Source organism: Asterias rubens, chromosome 1 (assembly GCF_902459465.1).
Source record: "Asterias rubens chromosome 1, eAstRub1.3, whole genome shotgun sequence".
Classification (NCBI taxonomy): Eukaryota; Metazoa; Echinodermata; class Asteroidea; order Forcipulatida; family Asteriidae; genus Asterias; species Asterias rubens.
In genome coordinates this window covers 33060297-33078681 of record NC_047062.1, presented here as the reverse complement: position 1 = coordinate 33078681, position 18385 = coordinate 33060297, and the positions used below count along the sequence as shown (strand labels likewise).

General features: G+C 37.7%; 1 protein-coding gene across 2 annotated transcripts in view; it reads right to left on the bottom strand.

Moving 5' to 3' along the window:
* Positions 1–83: 83 nt before the first annotated feature.
* Positions 84–18385, bottom strand: part of LOC117295129 (pyruvate carboxylase, mitochondrial-like) — a 24176-nt gene continuing 5874 nt past the window's right edge. For both annotated transcript variants that reach the window (XM_033777703.1, XM_033777697.1), the window contains exons 2-20: positions 17744–17823; positions 15060–15363; positions 14611–14795; positions 14125–14290; positions 13348–13493; positions 12914–13031; positions 12217–12487; positions 11095–11257; positions 10707–10889; positions 9849–10086; positions 9153–9377; positions 8670–8826; positions 7901–8141; positions 7095–7344; positions 6423–6667; positions 5439–5618; positions 4152–4400; positions 3572–3715; positions 84–3260 (exon numbers count right to left, since the gene is read on the bottom strand). In XM_033777703.1, the coding sequence (XP_033633594.1) occupies positions 3012–3260; positions 3572–3715; positions 4152–4400; positions 5439–5618; positions 6423–6667; positions 7095–7344; positions 7901–8141; positions 8670–8826; positions 9153–9377; positions 9849–10086; positions 10707–10889; positions 11095–11257; positions 12217–12487; positions 12914–13031; positions 13348–13493; positions 14125–14290; positions 14611–14795; positions 15060–15330 (3681 nt within the window). In that variant the 5' untranslated portion in view covers positions 15331–15363; positions 17744–17823 and the 3' untranslated portion in view covers positions 84–3011. The remainder of the gene's footprint in view (positions 3261–3571; positions 3716–4151; positions 4401–5438; positions 5619–6422; positions 6668–7094; positions 7345–7900; positions 8142–8669; positions 8827–9152; positions 9378–9848; positions 10087–10706; positions 10890–11094; positions 11258–12216; positions 12488–12913; positions 13032–13347; positions 13494–14124; positions 14291–14610; positions 14796–15059; positions 15364–17743; positions 17824–18385) is intronic.

The window sequence follows — 18385 nt, the reverse complement described above, 5'->3', positions numbered from 1 at the left end:
AATGGAATGAAACCAAAAACAATATTTACTAAGCATTTTCTTAAATTCCTCTAATTTAAACTGGAAATAAACAAAATTCAAGATTCATATTGCTACTGTTTCTTTTATTCCAGCACCCATGATTGATCACAAATAATATTTAACCACTAGGCCGAAGCCTAGACCTTCGAAAGCAAATGCCAAACAACGACATGCGATGCGAACAATCCATACACATCGTTTTTAAAATTGTGAATACCCGGCTGTGGCAGTTCGCATGCAGTTATGAACTGTATTTTTGGCACGGTTAAATAAATACATGTATGTACATTAAGATACAGGTGATATATCAAATTACACATTACTAATTAATACATGAACCACACGTAAGGTATTATTTCATCTTTACAGAAGCTTCTTTCTGTTTTATTTGAAGAATCATATTCATTATTGCTTTGACAATTAAAACAGAAAATATATGCGGACAATCTGTTCAATTAGAAACAGTAGAAACACTGCACTAGCTTACCTTTTTATAATCCTCCTACTCTTAGTACCATTTTTCAACAAATTGACCGAGCATTTTGAAACCATTCACCAGCAAAGACTATCTTAAGTTGAACAACTGCATACTATGCATGCATTTACCACATGATATCAGTAGGCAGCCTATCATGAAAAATCAAATCGAATGGTCGGAAAGTAGGAGGGTTGACCTTGTACAGTGTAGTTTAAAATTCACCTATGACATCACATTACAGGCTAGTATATCTATCATTCAAAACCCTAGTGAATGACATTGAATGGTTACACAGTAGGAGGGTTAAGTTTGTACAGTCTAGTTTCATTCACAATATGATATATATCATTCAAAAACCTAGTAGATGACATTTAACGGTCAAACAGTAGGAGGGTTATAAAAGCTCCAAGTCTACTTAGACCAGAGCAGTACAATTATCATTAGTTTCACACAATGGCTGGCTCCCTAAGACTAATACGTTAATCTGCAGCTAATTCATTGCTCTGTGCAATCGCTACACATTTCAAGTTATGAGGTAATTTATTGTACTTTACATTGCAATTTGTTGGGAATAGTTTAGCGTCGAACATTGCGGATTAGAATTGTACACATTAACATAACTGTACTGAATTTCATGTTTAGACATTACATGACGATGTCATCTTACAATGACCGAGGCAAATTATAAAGTACTGTAAAGTTATACAACTAACAAGACTTAAGACCCATGTAGTCAACAAATGGACAATTCCAAAAACTTGCATTGGTAAGGCTGATATACTATTAGGAAAAAAACACACATTTATCTAGATATGGTTCAGGAGACCTACTGGAAGTTTTTAATACAAAAAAATGTGAAAGGAGGTAAAGATGTTAGTGAAAATTAATTTATTGGAAGAGAGGCTAAAAAAAGACAAAACCCTGGTAAAAAAAAACTATCATGAAAGGAACCCTTAAGAATCTAGTACAGAGATTGTATATAACTTGTCCCCAGATTTTCCAAGGAAATTTGTATAGTTTAAAAGGAGCTTTTATGTTGTATGTATCCCATACATGTAAAGCCGTACTTACTATTGGTTGAACTTGTTATGTGCCTATCTACTTTGCCATATTTCATAGGTGCATTAACTTAAAACAACATCAAGGTTTATTCTTGCTCCTGTTTTGCGTCATCTGCACCAACATAACTTTATACCCTGGAACATTTAGATTACCATTCTACAAGCAAAGTTGCGAAACCAACTTTAGTTTGTTTCACCAGCTATCATTGCTAAATATCCATCCATTCATACTTAAAAACGAAATAGTCAACTGGCACTGAGTTTTAAAACACCGGAGGAGTGTATAATTTGAAGACTGATGTTGGGAAACAAAATAACTTATCCGCGACTAAAACAGGCAGATAGTATTAAATATTCTTTTTCTCAATCTTACTTACTTACTGCAGACCAAGATTCACTACTTTATACTCACTAGCATCAGCCCACAACACATTTTCACACAAAAAAATGAACAATTTTAATTGCTAAGCAAAGTGTAATGTCATAGCCCAAATCACTAAGGTGATATTGACAGCACATCTTTACGGTAAATCTTAGTGCTTTTTGAAATAGCTGAAGATTTGTAACTTATGCTAATTGACATAATTTCATAACACAACCAACAATAACCATAAAAATATATCTTGTATTGCTATGTCGAAACTAAAACTTTAGGTAGTCAAATTTACAAAATATAACTATTTCATTCCAAATAAAAGTTTCTTGGATTCCAGAAATGTTTACAAGTATAAAGAAGCAAGATGAAAACATTGTATGTTGGGCGTAAGATAGATTTATTTTAAAAGCACGATTTCCTTCCGAGTGTAAAAACATCTACCTGCATTATCTCTCACCTTCAACTTTAATGTGAACTAATTCAGGAGGTTTAATTTTTTTTAGTCATAATCTCTGCTTTAGTTTTGAAGCATTTTAAAGATTCAAAACTCCTAATTTTTTTTAGGTCCGATTTAAATTGTCCTTTTCGGTCTATTTTTTTTTACACTGGCCAAATTCTCTGATTTACATTTTTCACAATGTAAATATTTCAATAATATACAAACAACATGAAGTACTAAGAAAATAACATGCCTTGAAATAACCCTCGGCCCCTGCCGTGGTGCCCTGTGCTTCTTCTGTGGTGCTCTTTGCAAAGTTCCAAAACAAATTTCCATTTTCCCCATATTTCCATTTCCATTTTCCCCTTTCAAGAGCAAAGTTCAAGGCCTAAACATGTAGTACTGGGGTTCGCTCGTCCCCAGCGCCTTGCCTTAACCAAAGGCGTTGGGATGGGCAAACGTATCAAGCACGCTCATTTGTAAATGCTCAGTCCCATCATGCAGCACACTCACATTGAGCCAAGCACGCATGACGTACTTCCTGAACAAGAATCTGTGCAAGCTGATTAGACCATCCCAGCCGTCCTGGTTAGATCTGGCTGCTGGGGCCGAGCGAAATACTGAGGTTGATGCGTTCTACTCAATCTCAACCAAGAGATCATCTCCTTGCACAGCTAAACCTTTCCTTGCATGAATATTCTTGACTGTTCCAGCAATAGGTGCCCTTACTACCATCTCCATCTTCATAGCACTCAGAACTACAATAGGGGCATCTTTCTCTACTTGGTCTCCTACTTGTACCCTAACATCAATCACTTCACCAGGCATTGGAGCTCCAATGGATCCCTTCACACCCTGCTGGGCTTTGGGATGGATGTTAATCTCCTAAAACAAAAATCATAGATTAAATTTAAAAAGTAAGAACTACGTCCTGATAACAAAAACCCTGCTTGGCTACCTTTAAATTTGTATTCATAACCTGTTTAGAATAATTAAGCACATACATACTACACAACATAAATAAATATCAAAGACCAGTATCTGAACTTCATGTGATCAAACATTTCAAATGGCATTTTGGCTGGTGACATATTCCGGTAATCACAATTTTATTGTGCTTAGCTACTTTTTGTGCTTAAGTAGCTCTATGAAATTGGCCCAAGGGGAGTTGGATCTGTACTTATATGACATCTTACCTTGGTAGCTATTGTATCCTTGATCAGCAATGATCTGAGTTGACCGTTGAGTTCAAAGAAGACTTCTCTTTCTCCAGTCTTTTCATCCATATCTCCCATAGCGAGCATCTTCACATGGAGTCTCTTTCCCTTCTCAATTTGAATCTAACGGAAAAAAAAACACACACAAAGATAAATTCCACTGCTAAGCTAGATTGTGAATCTACCAGTAGTGAAATTGAAGAGACATGTGTACTTTTTTTGCTGCTACGCTTCATGTCAAAACTGCGCTTCAATTTGCGCACACCACAGCAACAACAGTCCTAAAGGAATTGACAAATGCGATGAAGTGTCCTCTCATAAAGTAAGAGAGCTATATGTATTAGTAGTAAACAGAATCTCTGGTCCTAGTTGAAACTGTGTCATTAATGAGGAGACAAAAAGATAATTTAGAGTGAGAGAGAGTGTACAGCCAACTTTTATAAACATTTGCATAATTGGAGTCTGAACAATGCACCAGGCATTGCATAACAAAACGAATGCATGTTTTTAATGGAACTAAGAAATGAACTGTATGGTCAATTGCAACGCAAAAACTTACATCAAATTCTTCTGCAATATTAGGTCCAACAAAGAACAATCTCGTTGATATTGTCTCTACAGGACCATACAGTTTCCTGAAGTTGCGGAAGTCGTCATAGACCTTTGGGTACAGTGCTGATGTGACAATGTTCTGCTCAGTCACATCTGAGCCATGTTTCTCAACCAACTCCTCCTTGAGTTTGTCAAAGTCCATTGGGGGAAGCATTTCTCCTGGACGCTTATCAATCCTTGGCCCATCTTTAATGATCTGTTTGAAGAAATAACAGATTGTTTGATTAACCCTTGATCATAGCAAAGTGACTCATACTTTCCATCTCATGCCAATCATGATTGACATTCATAAAACTCAAGCACAGTCTAACTTCAAATAATTCTGATGCACTGCTTTGCTCTATACAACTCCATCCAGCTCTGGCAAATATAATTGAAATCTAATATGTAAAAGGAAATGGAAATTGATAAACCACTGGTTCTTTTTAAAACACAAATCATAACAAAAAATTTATGAACATGGTGTTACAGCAAACCTTACTAGATTGTATCTCCACTATGCAAAGTTTCAAATCCTACCCATGTATATTGTGTTACTGTAAACCTTACTAGATTGTATCTCCACTATGCAAGGTTTCAAATCCTACTCATGTACATGGTTTTTATTTTTATTTTATTTTGGGTTTTTTACCCATACACCGATGTGTGTTAGCACTGTATACTCAGTACTTTCCCGAGTCCTGTGAAAAAATATCACAGGCATGTTACTCGGGTGGGATTGAACCCACGACCCTTGCACTTCTAGAGCAGTGTCTTACCAACTAGACTACCGAGGTTGCCCGGTAGCTAGAGGCAGTTCGAATCCTATGTTTTGGCAGCGGGATGCTAAATTTGCATCGGGGATAAAGAATATTTATTTTGGTTTTTGACCATGTACATGGTGTTACTGCAAACCTTACTAGATTGTATCTCCACCATGCAAAGTTTCAAATCCTACTCATGTACATGGTGTTACTGCAAACCTTACTAGATTGTATCTCCACCATGCAAAGTTTCAAATCCTACTCATGTACATGGTGTTACTGCAAACCTTACTAGATTGTATCTCCACCATGCAACGTTTCAAATCCTACTCATGTACATGGTGTTACCCCAAACTTTGATGTTACCCCAAACCCTACTAGATTGTATCTCCACCCTGCAAAGTTTCAAATTCTACTAGTGTCAATGGTGTTACTGCAAACCTTACTAGATTTAACTGTTGTGGGGCAACTAATAACTGTATACAATGTACCTTTGATCTGAGTGGTTCAGGAAAGCCCCCATAAGGTTGACCCAAGTATCCCTGCATGAATTCTACCACTGAGGTCGGGAAAGACAATTCTTCTGCTTTCTCTAGAAGCGTTGCACCGTCCATCTTATTCTGCACCATGAACTGAGCCAAGTCGCCCACTACTTTAGACGAGGGAGTCACCTTCAAAAATCAAAGCAATTCTTATTAAAATGAATAATCAAAAAGACAGATGACTAAAAATACAATACAATGTAGATTGAATAAAGAGTAGACATTGTTATTTAAAGATTTCTCATAGCAAGCTAAATCATCAACAAAAATGTTGACCAATAGCTAAAACAAAAAATGTTAAAAACTTAACCTGTATTCCATAAGACTAAAGCTGTGTAAATAGCAGAAAACGTATCAAAGTCATAGATCAGTGATATCAGAAACTAAAAAAAAAAGAAAATATATCAGAGGTATAGATTGATCAGTTATATCAGAAACTAAATACCACAAATTATATCAAAGGTTTAGATCAGTGATTTAACAAAATAAATAATAGAAAATACATCAAAGGTATAGATCAGTGGCATCATCAATTAAATAACACAAAATGTATCAGAGTAAAGATCAGTGGTATTAGAAACTACATAACACAAATTATACAAGAGGTATAGATAAGTAATATAAGAAAACAAATAACAGAAAATATATCAAAGGTATAGAACAGGCTAAAAATATCACAAGCTAAAAAAGAGAATCATTATTAACATTATGTCATATCAGAGGTATAAAACAGTTATATCAAAAACTAAATACGAGAAAATATATCAGATGTACAGATCAGTGACATCAAAAATTGAATAACAGAAAATATATCAGAGGTATAGAACAGTTATACACTAAAAATGGAAAATATATCAAGTACACGTAGAACAGCACTATCATAAACTAAATAACAGAAAATATATCAGATAGTATTATTTCATGGAAAGTTACCTTGATAAGATCCCCCAGCAACTGATTGGCTTCTACATAAGCTTTCTTGACTTCCTTAAACTGAGACCCAAGTCCGAGAGTGAAAGCCTGGAATTGTAGATTTGTGTATTGACCACCAGGGATTTCATTCTTATAGATGTCTGCATTACCACTCTTCATTGTTACTGCACATTCAAATGGACCATAGAACTGACGTACAACCTCCCAATAAGCACTGTAGTTAAACACCTCTTCCAATGGGATTCCTGTTAGAGGGACAATCAAGTATTCAAATAGTTTATAAAATATATGCAAACATACAAAGTTGAATTTTTCTCAAAGTACTTTATACTATCGAAAGCTGCTGTTACAAATTTTTGTTTATTGCCCCTATTTTTGAGAGTGATTATCAAACGTATACCTCCCCTTTAAGTGAATAGAAAACCTATCTTAGAGGTATGCAAAGGCACCAATTATTATTGTTCATGTTAGTCCATTGTGTTTTTGTTTGTTTGTCTGGGCGTGCCTACCACAAGCTTTGGCTTTTCTGGTTATGCCCCCATTTCCAATTCTCCTCAAAACTGTTCTTTGTTATTCCTATTTTGATTATCTGTTGGAATGGAAATAAATGTCTTCAAATGAAATACAATGAAATCCTTTGGGACAAAAAAACAGATCTTGTTTCTGAGTCACCTGTATCCAATTCAGTGCCTTCCAGCGCTGCAACAACAGCTCCCATACTCGGCTGTGATGTCATCCCAGACATAGTATCCACTGCAACATCCACAGCATCAGCACCAGCATGAGCAGCAGCTAACAAAGAAGCCACACCTCCACCTGAGGTATCATGAGTGTGGATGTGGATCGGCATATCGGGATATTTATTACGTAAAGCTCCAACGAGCATTGAAGCTGCACGAGGGCGCAACAGACCAGCCATGTCCTGTTATTAATAAAAACACATAGATTTCATGAGTAAGACATCTCAATCTTATATCTCTCTCTCTTTCTAGTAGACCTAAGCATTTGCCCGTGGTCTCCTCCTCAGATTGTACCCCCTTGAGTCACTGGTACAGCTCCAATCACAGTCTGACTTTCCAGTGCTGCTGCTTGGAGTTTGGTGGTATCACAACCTAACAATGTTAAGATGTTGTCTTGGCCCACCTAGCGCATTTTTGGTCGGCCCAAGGAACGATAACTTTCCTTCCAAGCTGTTTTTCTTTCTATCATTGTTATTATATATTCCTGGTGATGAGACTAAGAAGGACCACTTTAGCTTGCAAGCCTGAGGAAACCTGTAATCAAGGGTGCTTGCTATGTGAACCAGAAAACACCAGGGCTAGCCCCTACTCTTCCATGATAAGTGTTCTGGGTTCTTTTACATGCACTACCAATCCTTGTACACAGGACCTGCAGCTAAATGTCTAATCTGAAGAACAAAGCAATGATGCTCAAGAACCAAGACCAACCGAGATTTCTAAAGAAAAACAAAGTATTACCTTGATGCACAAGATGTGTGTGCCAGCCTTCACTAACTCATCAGCTAGTTTCATATAATACTCCATAGTATACTTGGTTTTACTTGGATCAGAAACATCTCCACTGTAGCTCATAGAAGCTTCAACCACACCTCCTGAGGCTCCCGCTGCCTCAATACCAAGAATCATGTTCGGAAGATAGTTCAGACAGTCAAAGACACGGAAGATATCCATGCCGGACTTCTGGGCCAACTCACAGAATCTGACAAATTGAAAACAAACGAATCAATTTTATTCAATATTTCATCACAAGGTCGTGGGTTCAATCCTGCCAAGCTAACTGCCGACTTCACATTGACTAGAATAAAGAGGGGTCGTCTAAGTACTGAATCACAATTTCTTGATTTGTGCAACTCATAATCATAGACGTTTTAAACCAGTGTTTGTATGAGAGAGATTGGCTGTTGCTTGGCATTTATATCCCCTTGTGGGAGTTTGCAGAGTTCTCTTGATGGGGTTGATTGATTGGTTTGGAAATAAAGTGAATTTAATTGAATCGAATTGAATAAATTAAAGATCATCTAAACATACAGAGGTAACTCCCCTAAAATCCTCTAGAGATTTCCAAAGATTACCAGAACACATTAAGGGGGTGTTGACTCTTCCATTTATTCGTATCTAAAATACAATTCACAATGGCGTCACTCTACATGCACATGACCTATGACCTAATGGAAGTTAGACTAGCACTGCTAGTCTCTTGTAAACACAACAGGGAGGGGTATCATACTTGAATACGACGTTATCCGGATAGCTTGTATATCCGACAGCATTAGCACCTCGTAACAGCATCTGGAATGGTATGTTGGGGATGAGCTTACGTAGAGTTTCTAATCTCTCCCATGGACATTCATGAAGAAACCGCATAGCAACATCAAATGTAGCACCTACAGGATAACAAGAACACAAAAAGATTGGGTCTTAGTTTTATAGAGTTAACCCTCCTACTCTTGGTACCATTTCCAAAGAGTTGAACTACCGTGTATGCTGGCACAAGTGTGCTGGACCCAGATGCTGGAACTTGCTACCCTTCAACATTTGTACTTGCAACTCTATTCATCAATTCAAACGTAAACTCAAGTCATACCCATTTTTTTCATCTGAAGGATCCTGTTCAATTACATTGTGTCCTCTCTGGAACTACTGCCTCTGAATAATTTGCTTTATATATGCTTGTTTTATAATTAGTATTAAACTAACCCATAGCGCTTACCTCCCCAATTCTCAACGCTGCACAAGTTATTGAAGTTGTGAGAAACAAACGGAGATATGTTCTTGAGGTCAAATGTCCGAACTCTTGTAGCAAGAAGGGACTGGTGAGCATCTCTAAATGTTGTATCAGTCAGCAATAGTCCTTTGTGTTCTCTTATTGCCTTAGCAAAAGCTTCAGGTCCTTGCTTGATGAGGACGTCTCTAAATCCAAGTGGGGGAGCCACTCCTATTTATTAACAGGAATCAAGGTTAAATGTTTCTAGCTATTTTGAATGAAAGCTACAACCAGCACTTTGTAAAACCAAGACGAGAATTTAAGAATCTTATTCAATACATTATTGGTTTGTGGTAACACCACGTGTGTATCTACTTGCCAGGTAGAGTTTGTTCCTTAGAGAACTGTCTTGCTATATATTCTACTACTGAGAGTAGATTTATCGCATTGTTTGGGAGATTTTTTGGATTGTTTATAATCTTATTCAAGTCCGAATCAAAAGAAGACATGAAGTTCTATCTTGAAGCTCTTTATTTCTATCATTGATTGAATCGTTATTTAAAAGCATAATCATAGTCGTTAAACCAATGTTTGTATGAGACAGCTTGGTGTTTATAAACCCCTGTGGGAGTTTGCCGAGTTCCCTTTATGGAAAGATTATCTAACCAAGTCATTGCTTGAGGATGAAATGTCTGGACCTACCAAATGGTGTACTAGGAATAGGTGCCTCCACTGACGTTGGTCTCAATCCTGTAGCCAGCGGTGTAGACGGTCCATTAATCAAGGTATTACCAAAGTAACGTAAGAGTTTCTGGGCTCTGTTCTGACTGCGCTTAAAGTGTGTAGTCAGAGCTGGGTTGTCATCAATGAAGTATGTGTCGACCTTACCAATGATGAATTGATCGTGAGTCAAGACATTCTGTAAGAAGGGTATGTTTGTCTGGAGAAAAAGAATTATGAGAGAGTTATTCTTAATAAAGTGTCTTGTTCAAAATGCTCCAACAATCATCTACCTCTTAATTAGTACAGGACCCAGTTCATGGGTTGTACTTAAACAAGAATTGGTAACAATCTAATTTACATTTACAGTCACTGACAAATCCAAGCTAAGTGAAATCCATAAGTCAGCAAAGACTTTTTGATTATGATGTACGTACTTCACATTATTAATCATTTCTCACTTGCACACCTAGCTAAACATAATTGGTGCTAAGCATGTAAACGACTTTTTTAACGAAGTATATAATAACAGAATTCTGTGACAATTTATATTCTTCAAGTAGGTAGTTAAAAACATTATCGATAAATAATAAGCTTAAGACTTGAATTGTCCGACTACTACCCAGTTGAAGACTTTATCTAAAGCATGAATTACTCTCTCGTCTCGTCTGACAAACTTTGTTCTGCACATTCATTCCACCCTTCTTATGAAATGAATCGAATTGACACCTGTACTAACTTTCAACACAGCATCAATTACAATTAGTGAATGCTTAAACTTTCAAGTAATTTTCATGCAACTCCCCTCCCTAGTTGAAAGTAACCTCTACATGTACTTACTTTGACACCCCTAACACGGATCTCAGCGAGTGCCCTAAGCATCTTAGCAACAGCACTCTGATGATCTCTAGCGCTGGCAATAATCTTGACTAGCAGAGAGTCGTAATGGGGCGACACCCAGGCACCAGCGAATGCGGAGGCACTGTCTATACGGATCCCCATACCTTCACCACTACGGAACACCTATAAATAATACAAACAGAGACATTATACCCACATGGTTATCGCACACAAGCTTATGTACTTCTTAAACCAGGCAAAGCTTCAACTCTTTAGTAATAAACTTTCTTAGTTTGGGGGAAAAGAGAGGAAAACAAACATCAGCCTTAAAAAAAAACTTTAAGGAAGGAAGAGTATCAGAATATAATACTGGTGATATAGCACTAACCTCTATTCTCCCCATATCTGGTTGGAAGTTCTTAGCCGGATCTTCTGTTGTAATCCTACATTGCATGGCACTGCATTGTATCTTGACATCATCTTGAGCTAAGCCAAGGCTAGGGAGGGAGCTTCCCTCAGCAATCTTGATCTGAGATTGAACCAAGTCAATTCTGGAGGAGAACAAATCAAAATTAAACCCTTCAAAATCCAAATGTTTTGTTTGAGTCTGTTAGAATGAGGACTGCACTAGTTAACTAATAAATGCTTTACATGGGATCAAGCATACCACCGTCATCAGAGTCCAACAGTTTGGGTGTTGAGTAACTGAATAGTGTGGGACTGAGGACCGCACTAATAAACTGATTATGATTTTCATTGGATCAGGCGTACCACCAGTTTGGGTGGAATGGTGTTGAATTTTGTTAGAGTTAGGAAGGATCCTAGTAAATAACTCAAGGGAATTCATGTTAAAGGCAGTGGACACTCTTGGTAACTGTTAAAGACTAGCCGTTACAGTTGTTGTATATCAACATAAGCATAAAATAAAAAACCTGTGAAAATTTGAGCTCAATCGGTCATCGATCTTGCGAGATAATAATGAAAGAAAAAACACCCTTGTCACACGAAGTTGTATTTCGAGACCTCAAGTTCTAAACTTGAGGTCTCGAAATCAAATGCGTGGAAAATTACTTCTTTCTCGAAAACTATGGCACTTCAGAGGGAGCCGTTCTGTCAATGTTTTATACTATCAACCTCTCCCCATTACTCGTCCCCAAGAAAGGTTTTATGCTAATAAATATTTTGAGTAATTACCAATAGTGTCCACTGCCTTTAATTAGTAATAGTCTGAAGCAAATAAACTTCAAAATTGCTCAGCATACTTGTTATAATACATTCAGAGGTATTGGTCTTAATATCAAAAGCTGTCATCTTTAAAAGAAAATATAATAAAATAAAGAAACTTTTCCCAAGTCTTAAAAGGCTTGTATAGGCTTAGAAAAAAAAAATTGAATCCTTGACAGTGACAAAATATTTTACAGACACATTTTAGCCTTTGAGAAAGACTCTGCTAGGGTTGAAACATCAGGCCTTTATACATTCTTTGCACAATTTAATGTAATAAACTCACCCTGTTACTTCCTCTGTCACAGTATGTTCAACTTGCAATCGAGCATTGACCTCAATGAAATAATGCTCAGCATTTTGATCCACTAAGAACTCCACAGTCCCTGCATTCTCATAGCCAACATAGTTAGCCAGCTTAACGGCATCTGATGTGATGCGATCTCTTAACTCTGCATCCAATAGAGGTGCAGGAGCTATTTCTATCAGTTTCTGATGACGACGTTGGACGGAACAATCGCGCTCAAACAGATGAATCACATTCCCATACTTATCACCTTGAAGACAAGATATCAAACTAAATTAAATAAGTTTCTACTTTGACAACACAATCCTCAGGTTGGAGTACTCCTCCATCTTTGATTTGTATTGGTTGTTGAATGACTAGCAAATGACAAAATACTTTTTTTCCCCAGGAAATTTAAAAACATTTTGGATCACCTTTTCCAACCTAAGTTGCCTACCCTGGCAAACTCCCAATAGGCATTTCTCAGGATATAACTAACCCTCTTGAAGAAATCTCAGTTTTAGATGAAAACCTAAACTGGGGAAAACCATTTATCCCCAGGTATGCCCATTTGGCTTTGCCGTACCGGGGGCAGACCAGAGGTAAAGTAATAATAGTATGAAAGCCATCCGTTATCCACGGGCAGGATTAGTGTGAATAGGACTCTTTTAGGTTTTATTATGAGATAAGAACTCACCCAGTATCTGCACTTCAATATGTCTTGGTCTTTCAATGAATCTCTCAATGAACATTGAGCCATCACCGAATGCTGCTTTGGCTTCAGATGATGCACGCTGGAAATCTTCTTCTACATCCTACGTAATAAATCAAGCAAAATTAACAAATATCAATCGTACACAACCTGAAAATGTAAAATTCTCAACAGAAACTGTTTGGGTTTTGAAAACCCATAGAGTATTAAGGTAGAGACTGAAAACCTGATCCACTGGCGTGATTTGAATCGGGGTCCTAGAGGTTGAAGGCTAGGAAAGATGCAACTATCCCAACCCGACCACCCGCTCAGAACCACACACTGACTAAACAGATTTAATACTTTGTGTCACTCCAATCTTTGAAACTCATAGGAAAGACTGTGTACAAGAGGAGTCTAGGTACTAGTCCTTATCTTACCTCCATGTTACGCACTACTCTCATTCCTCGACCCCCACCACCATACGCAGCCTTCAACATGATAGGGAGACCAAACTTCTCTACAAATTGCCTCACATCTTCCTTGCTATGTACAGGGCCATCCGTGCCTGGAACTACAGGTACACCTAGGGAAATGAAATAAGAAGAAATATAATGACAAACTGCAGAAAATGTATTATGAATACACCTATTGACAATAACTCATTTGAATAATCCTATGGTTTACATGGTAATTACCCTTGCTTAACGGTTTCCTCAGGCTTGCAAGCTACAGTGATTAAGTTCACTTATAAGGCATCCTTGGTTTCATTACCAGAAATATATAATAATAAATAATACTTGATGAGCTGGTGCCCTTCTATACACTACTGTCGCGTGTCATGGCCTAGCAGTAAAGAGCATCGGACTCAAGCTCTGGTGTTCCTGATCAGAAGAATGAGGGTTCAAGTCCAAGTCAAGACACCTGACTAAAAATATTACCAACGTCCTTAAGCAAGACACTTAACCATGATGCTTCATCCTTCGGAAGGGACATAAAGTCGTTGGTCCCTTGTGTTGTGTAACATGTGTAATGCAGGTTAAAAAAACAGTGCACTTATCAAAAAGAGAAGGGGTTTGCCCCCGGTGTTCCTAGTTTGATGGGCAGCATATTGCGCCACAGCACCTTGTACACCATTACATGGTATAAATTAAAGGCACTGTGTGAGGGATATGATATGAGCGATATATAAGATGCCACAATTACCAATCACCCACCTGCAGCAATAGCGATTGCTCTTGCCTCAACCTTGTCTCCCATCTTGTGTACTACCTCAGGAGAAGGTCCAATGAATCTTAAACCAGCATCTACAACGGCTTGAGCAAAGTCTGCCCTCTCGGATAGGAACCCATAACCAGGATGAATGGCCTCTACATCATTCTCCTGCAAAGGGTATTAAGAAACATGTTTCAAAAGTACACAAAAATAAACAGCACAACGACAAAAAAAACTTTAACAAATAAGTCAAGTATCGATTAGAACTTAATGGAGAGAAGACAAGGAAATGAGGTTGTACTAGAAAAAGCTTATTGATGAATATTGAAATCCAGTTCATGCATATTCATAATCTTCTCACCCTTGCAATGCGGATAATATCAGGTATATCTAGGTATGCTTTGTACTGGTGGCAGTCCAGCTCCTACTAGATAAGCTTATTGATGAATATTGAAATCCAGTTCATGCATATTCAATAATCTTCTCACCCTTGCAATGCGGATAATATCTGGTATATCTAGGTATGCTTGTACGGGTGGCAGTCCAGCTCCTACTAGATAAGCTTCATCAGCCTTCCCTCGATGCATATTGCCTTTATCTTGATGGGAGTATATAGCTACTGTCCTGATACCAAGCTCAGTACATGCTCGGAATACTCGGATAGCAATCTCACCTGGTCAATCAAAACAACAATCAGTGTTAGAGACTCTTTTCTTTGGGTTTTAACAAATTTGGCATTGAACACTGTTGAACCAGACAACACTCTTCCCATTTGAGGACTCATTTGAGAACTTATGATTTATCACATATTTGTTCATCCACAAGCCAATCACAAAATGTGAAAGTTTGGCCCGAAATTTTGACCCTAGAAACTTGTTCTCAAAGACTAAATGACAACACTACACACAAGTAGACAGTAATTGCATTAATTCCTCACCTCTGTTGGCCACCATGACTTTATTAATTGGCACTCTGTTTGGATCCAGTTTCTCCGGAGCGAGAGTTGAGTAGGAGTGACTTGCACCCGACGAGGTCGAGTCACTGACTGAGTTGTTACTACCGCCATGATGACTCGCTGAGGTTCTCAATGAGACATAATGGTGACTCAGTGAGTTTGAGGTAGAAGTTACACGACTGATAGATTGGATTGAAGTACGGCTTGGTAGACGCCTCAAGCACAAGGCTAGAGATGCTTGAGCCTTCAGCATGGTGACTGTGGAGTTGGAGAACCCTTAGAGATTCTGTAAAAGGAAATAAATTTGTCTTTAATATAGTGCTTTATTTCAATCAAACAATGATTGAATATGGGATTTGAGGCATTGCATGGTGAGGTATCAATGTAATAAGTAGATATACACATGGTGTTACCGCCAACCAAAAAAGGAATATTCAAGGTTTTAACAAAAATTATAAAGAATTTGGAAAGTTTAAAAGGTCTCATTAATTTGTTACTGTGAGGTAGTGCAAGATACACTCTTTAAAATGTGATTTCTTTTCTTTGGAAGAATTAAATACAAGACTGATAACTGAGTGTTTCAAATCAATGCATTTGATGCCAAGAGGGAAAGAATTAAATCATTAAAAGAAATAAAAGAATGACTGAACCTCAACCTTGCTGTCTCTACAGACATGAGCCCAGTTTTATATCGTTGTTTGTTGTAGAAAATGTCATTTAATATTGCCACCATTTTCCTTGCATACACAACACACAGAGTAATACTTGAGATTAATTTGTCTGTAGTTTGAGCAATAATCTGTTACAAAATATGCTAAAAATAATGCCAGAATAAATTTGCAATGTGCAAGTTCAATGTTATCAAGTATTAAAATACAGTTAATCATTACACGATAGTCATCAGTGAGTCTGTTGATGCTGAATAAAAACATGTACAAAGGTCAGACATAGTCAAGTCTACGAGTTGATAATTTACCCCATCTAATAATAGTCAGTGTGGATAGACCACGCTCTGTGTTGGTTTGATCAAGTCTATGTTTTGATCTTTGCCAATGTACAGCAACCGTTGAATACTGCACAGTATCCCAAACCTATGTTGAAGACAGGATTGGTTCAATGCCATTAACCTATGCAGTCTGATGATCTGTAACTCAATACATGTTTGGGTTCTGAGCTGGACAAATAGCTATGGCCAACTCAGCCATACCATTTCACTGGAGGGAGGGGTTGGGATGTCAAATTACAAAAGAGGTGACATACTACATGCTGTAGTCTAATGGAATCCACTGAGCTTGGAAAGAATAGCCTGCATACATGATCAAATCGATGCTCTAAGAGCAGTTACAATGTATGATTCTCTTACAGCTAGAGGCTGCTATTTGAGTGGGGCTTATAGAAGCCTGTTTTTGCTTTCAGGGGAATGTGAGGTCATGGTATATTTCACATCAACTAATAGCTTTATGGGCATGTAGCAAATCAAGCTTCAGGCCTGTATGCTTCATTTATGAAAGGGAAAGGGCACCAAGGCATTTTCTCCTTGGTATGAGGAAATTGTAAATTTCAATTGAAGGGCACCGGGGCAATGACCAAGGGGCATGGAGGCAATCGCCCTTGTTGCCTCCGTGAAGTCTCAAGCCTGAAGCTTATTGAGCTATAAATGCAAATTCATCGTCCGAAGAAGGAAACCTGCAGAGTCATGTACACTGATCTTATATCCGTGGTAATACATCAAAAGAAAAATGAATTTTGGAAAACACTCAGGTGATAGAAAACGAGACCCTTTAAATCTCAAACGCAAATTTTAATTAAGAACCAGTATAGCGCTAATTGAGATTAATTATACCATTGATGTATTCATGACCCAGTCTTACATCTATAGCTAGAGGATGAACCTTACACAGTCACCAAGCACGGATTACGTAGCTTGATGCCTAACACTTCCGTCTTAGTAATTATGCGACATTGTAAATGCGCTATCAAGCCGTCCCATCATCCTGCCCCATCTTCAATAATCCTAGTAAGGACCCCATGGGAAATAAATTGTATATTAAGTAGTGTCTGTTATTGTGCAGGAGGCACTGATCAAACCATGTAGGTGCATGGAGGTTGTAATGAATTCAGTATTATAAAGAAAGGACCAGTCTTTGGTTTTTAATGAAGCTGTGAGAATCAAACTGTTTGTATGCATAATGCGACTACCTCCCAGCCTCAAATTTACCTACGACACCCCCGGCAATTGCCCTGTGCTTTAGCTGTGGAACCCTTTACATTTTCCTCATCGAGGCGCCCCCTTTCCTGAGAGAAATTGTTGCACCCCTTCAAGAGGGAAGTTCAAGGACCATACCTCTCCATAAATAAACTGGAAATAATGATGATGAAAAATGTCATCCATCTTCTGTATCTGTAACATATTGCTTCATCAATCTTCCGATTGATTGTTTGTAAAAGAAATAAACATAAATTATCTAAAAGGAATTCACTATGCTTAGTAGCTTTACTTTCGACATCCTTTTAAAACAAATATTTAAAATAAATAAAATAAGTACAAGGAAACTGAAAGGAAAAACATTTCCCTCGAAAAGGCAATCCCAAAACAACCAAAGCATCAACAAACATAAACACAACATAACATGTTTAGTTTCTAAATGTGTTTAAAAAATACTTACTTTTCATAAACTCATCCACCTTTCAGTTTTCCATTTTATCTAAAACCTCCAAAATTGTTATCCAAAACAACAATCCAGACCTTTATAGAGAAAAAAAAGAGAGCAATATTTTACAATCATTTCAATGGGTCAAGGTCATTGATTAGCAATAAAGCCTTGTCAGGGAAACAACAACAACAAACAGTTTGACCCAGCAGCTGTTTATGTTTACAATTGGAATGATGCAATCACTGCACACGCCCACTTTTTAAACCCACAATATTCACCCAGTTGGGCCACTCAGTTGGGGTAGGACCATGGGGAGCAGGAGTTGAGGTTGTTGTTTACATACTAGGGACAGGATTTGTTTCTTTAGTGTTCAGTGACCCTCCATTGGTAAACAGTGTACATTGTATCTCTTTATACTCAGTAGACACAATAATTGAATTGGCCTTTAAGAAACCCTGGTTTTACTCTGGCTCTGGCTCTACTATGGTCCCCCATCAGCCTCTCTGAACCCCCTGCTGAAAGTGTCATTTTACAAGTGGTGACAGAGCATAAAAAAAAGGTTAGAGACCAAACTGTAGCCCTGGTTTCGGAAATACCTTTTGTCCTTTACCCACAGAGCTGTTGTATCATAATCTGCTCTACCTAAACAGTTTC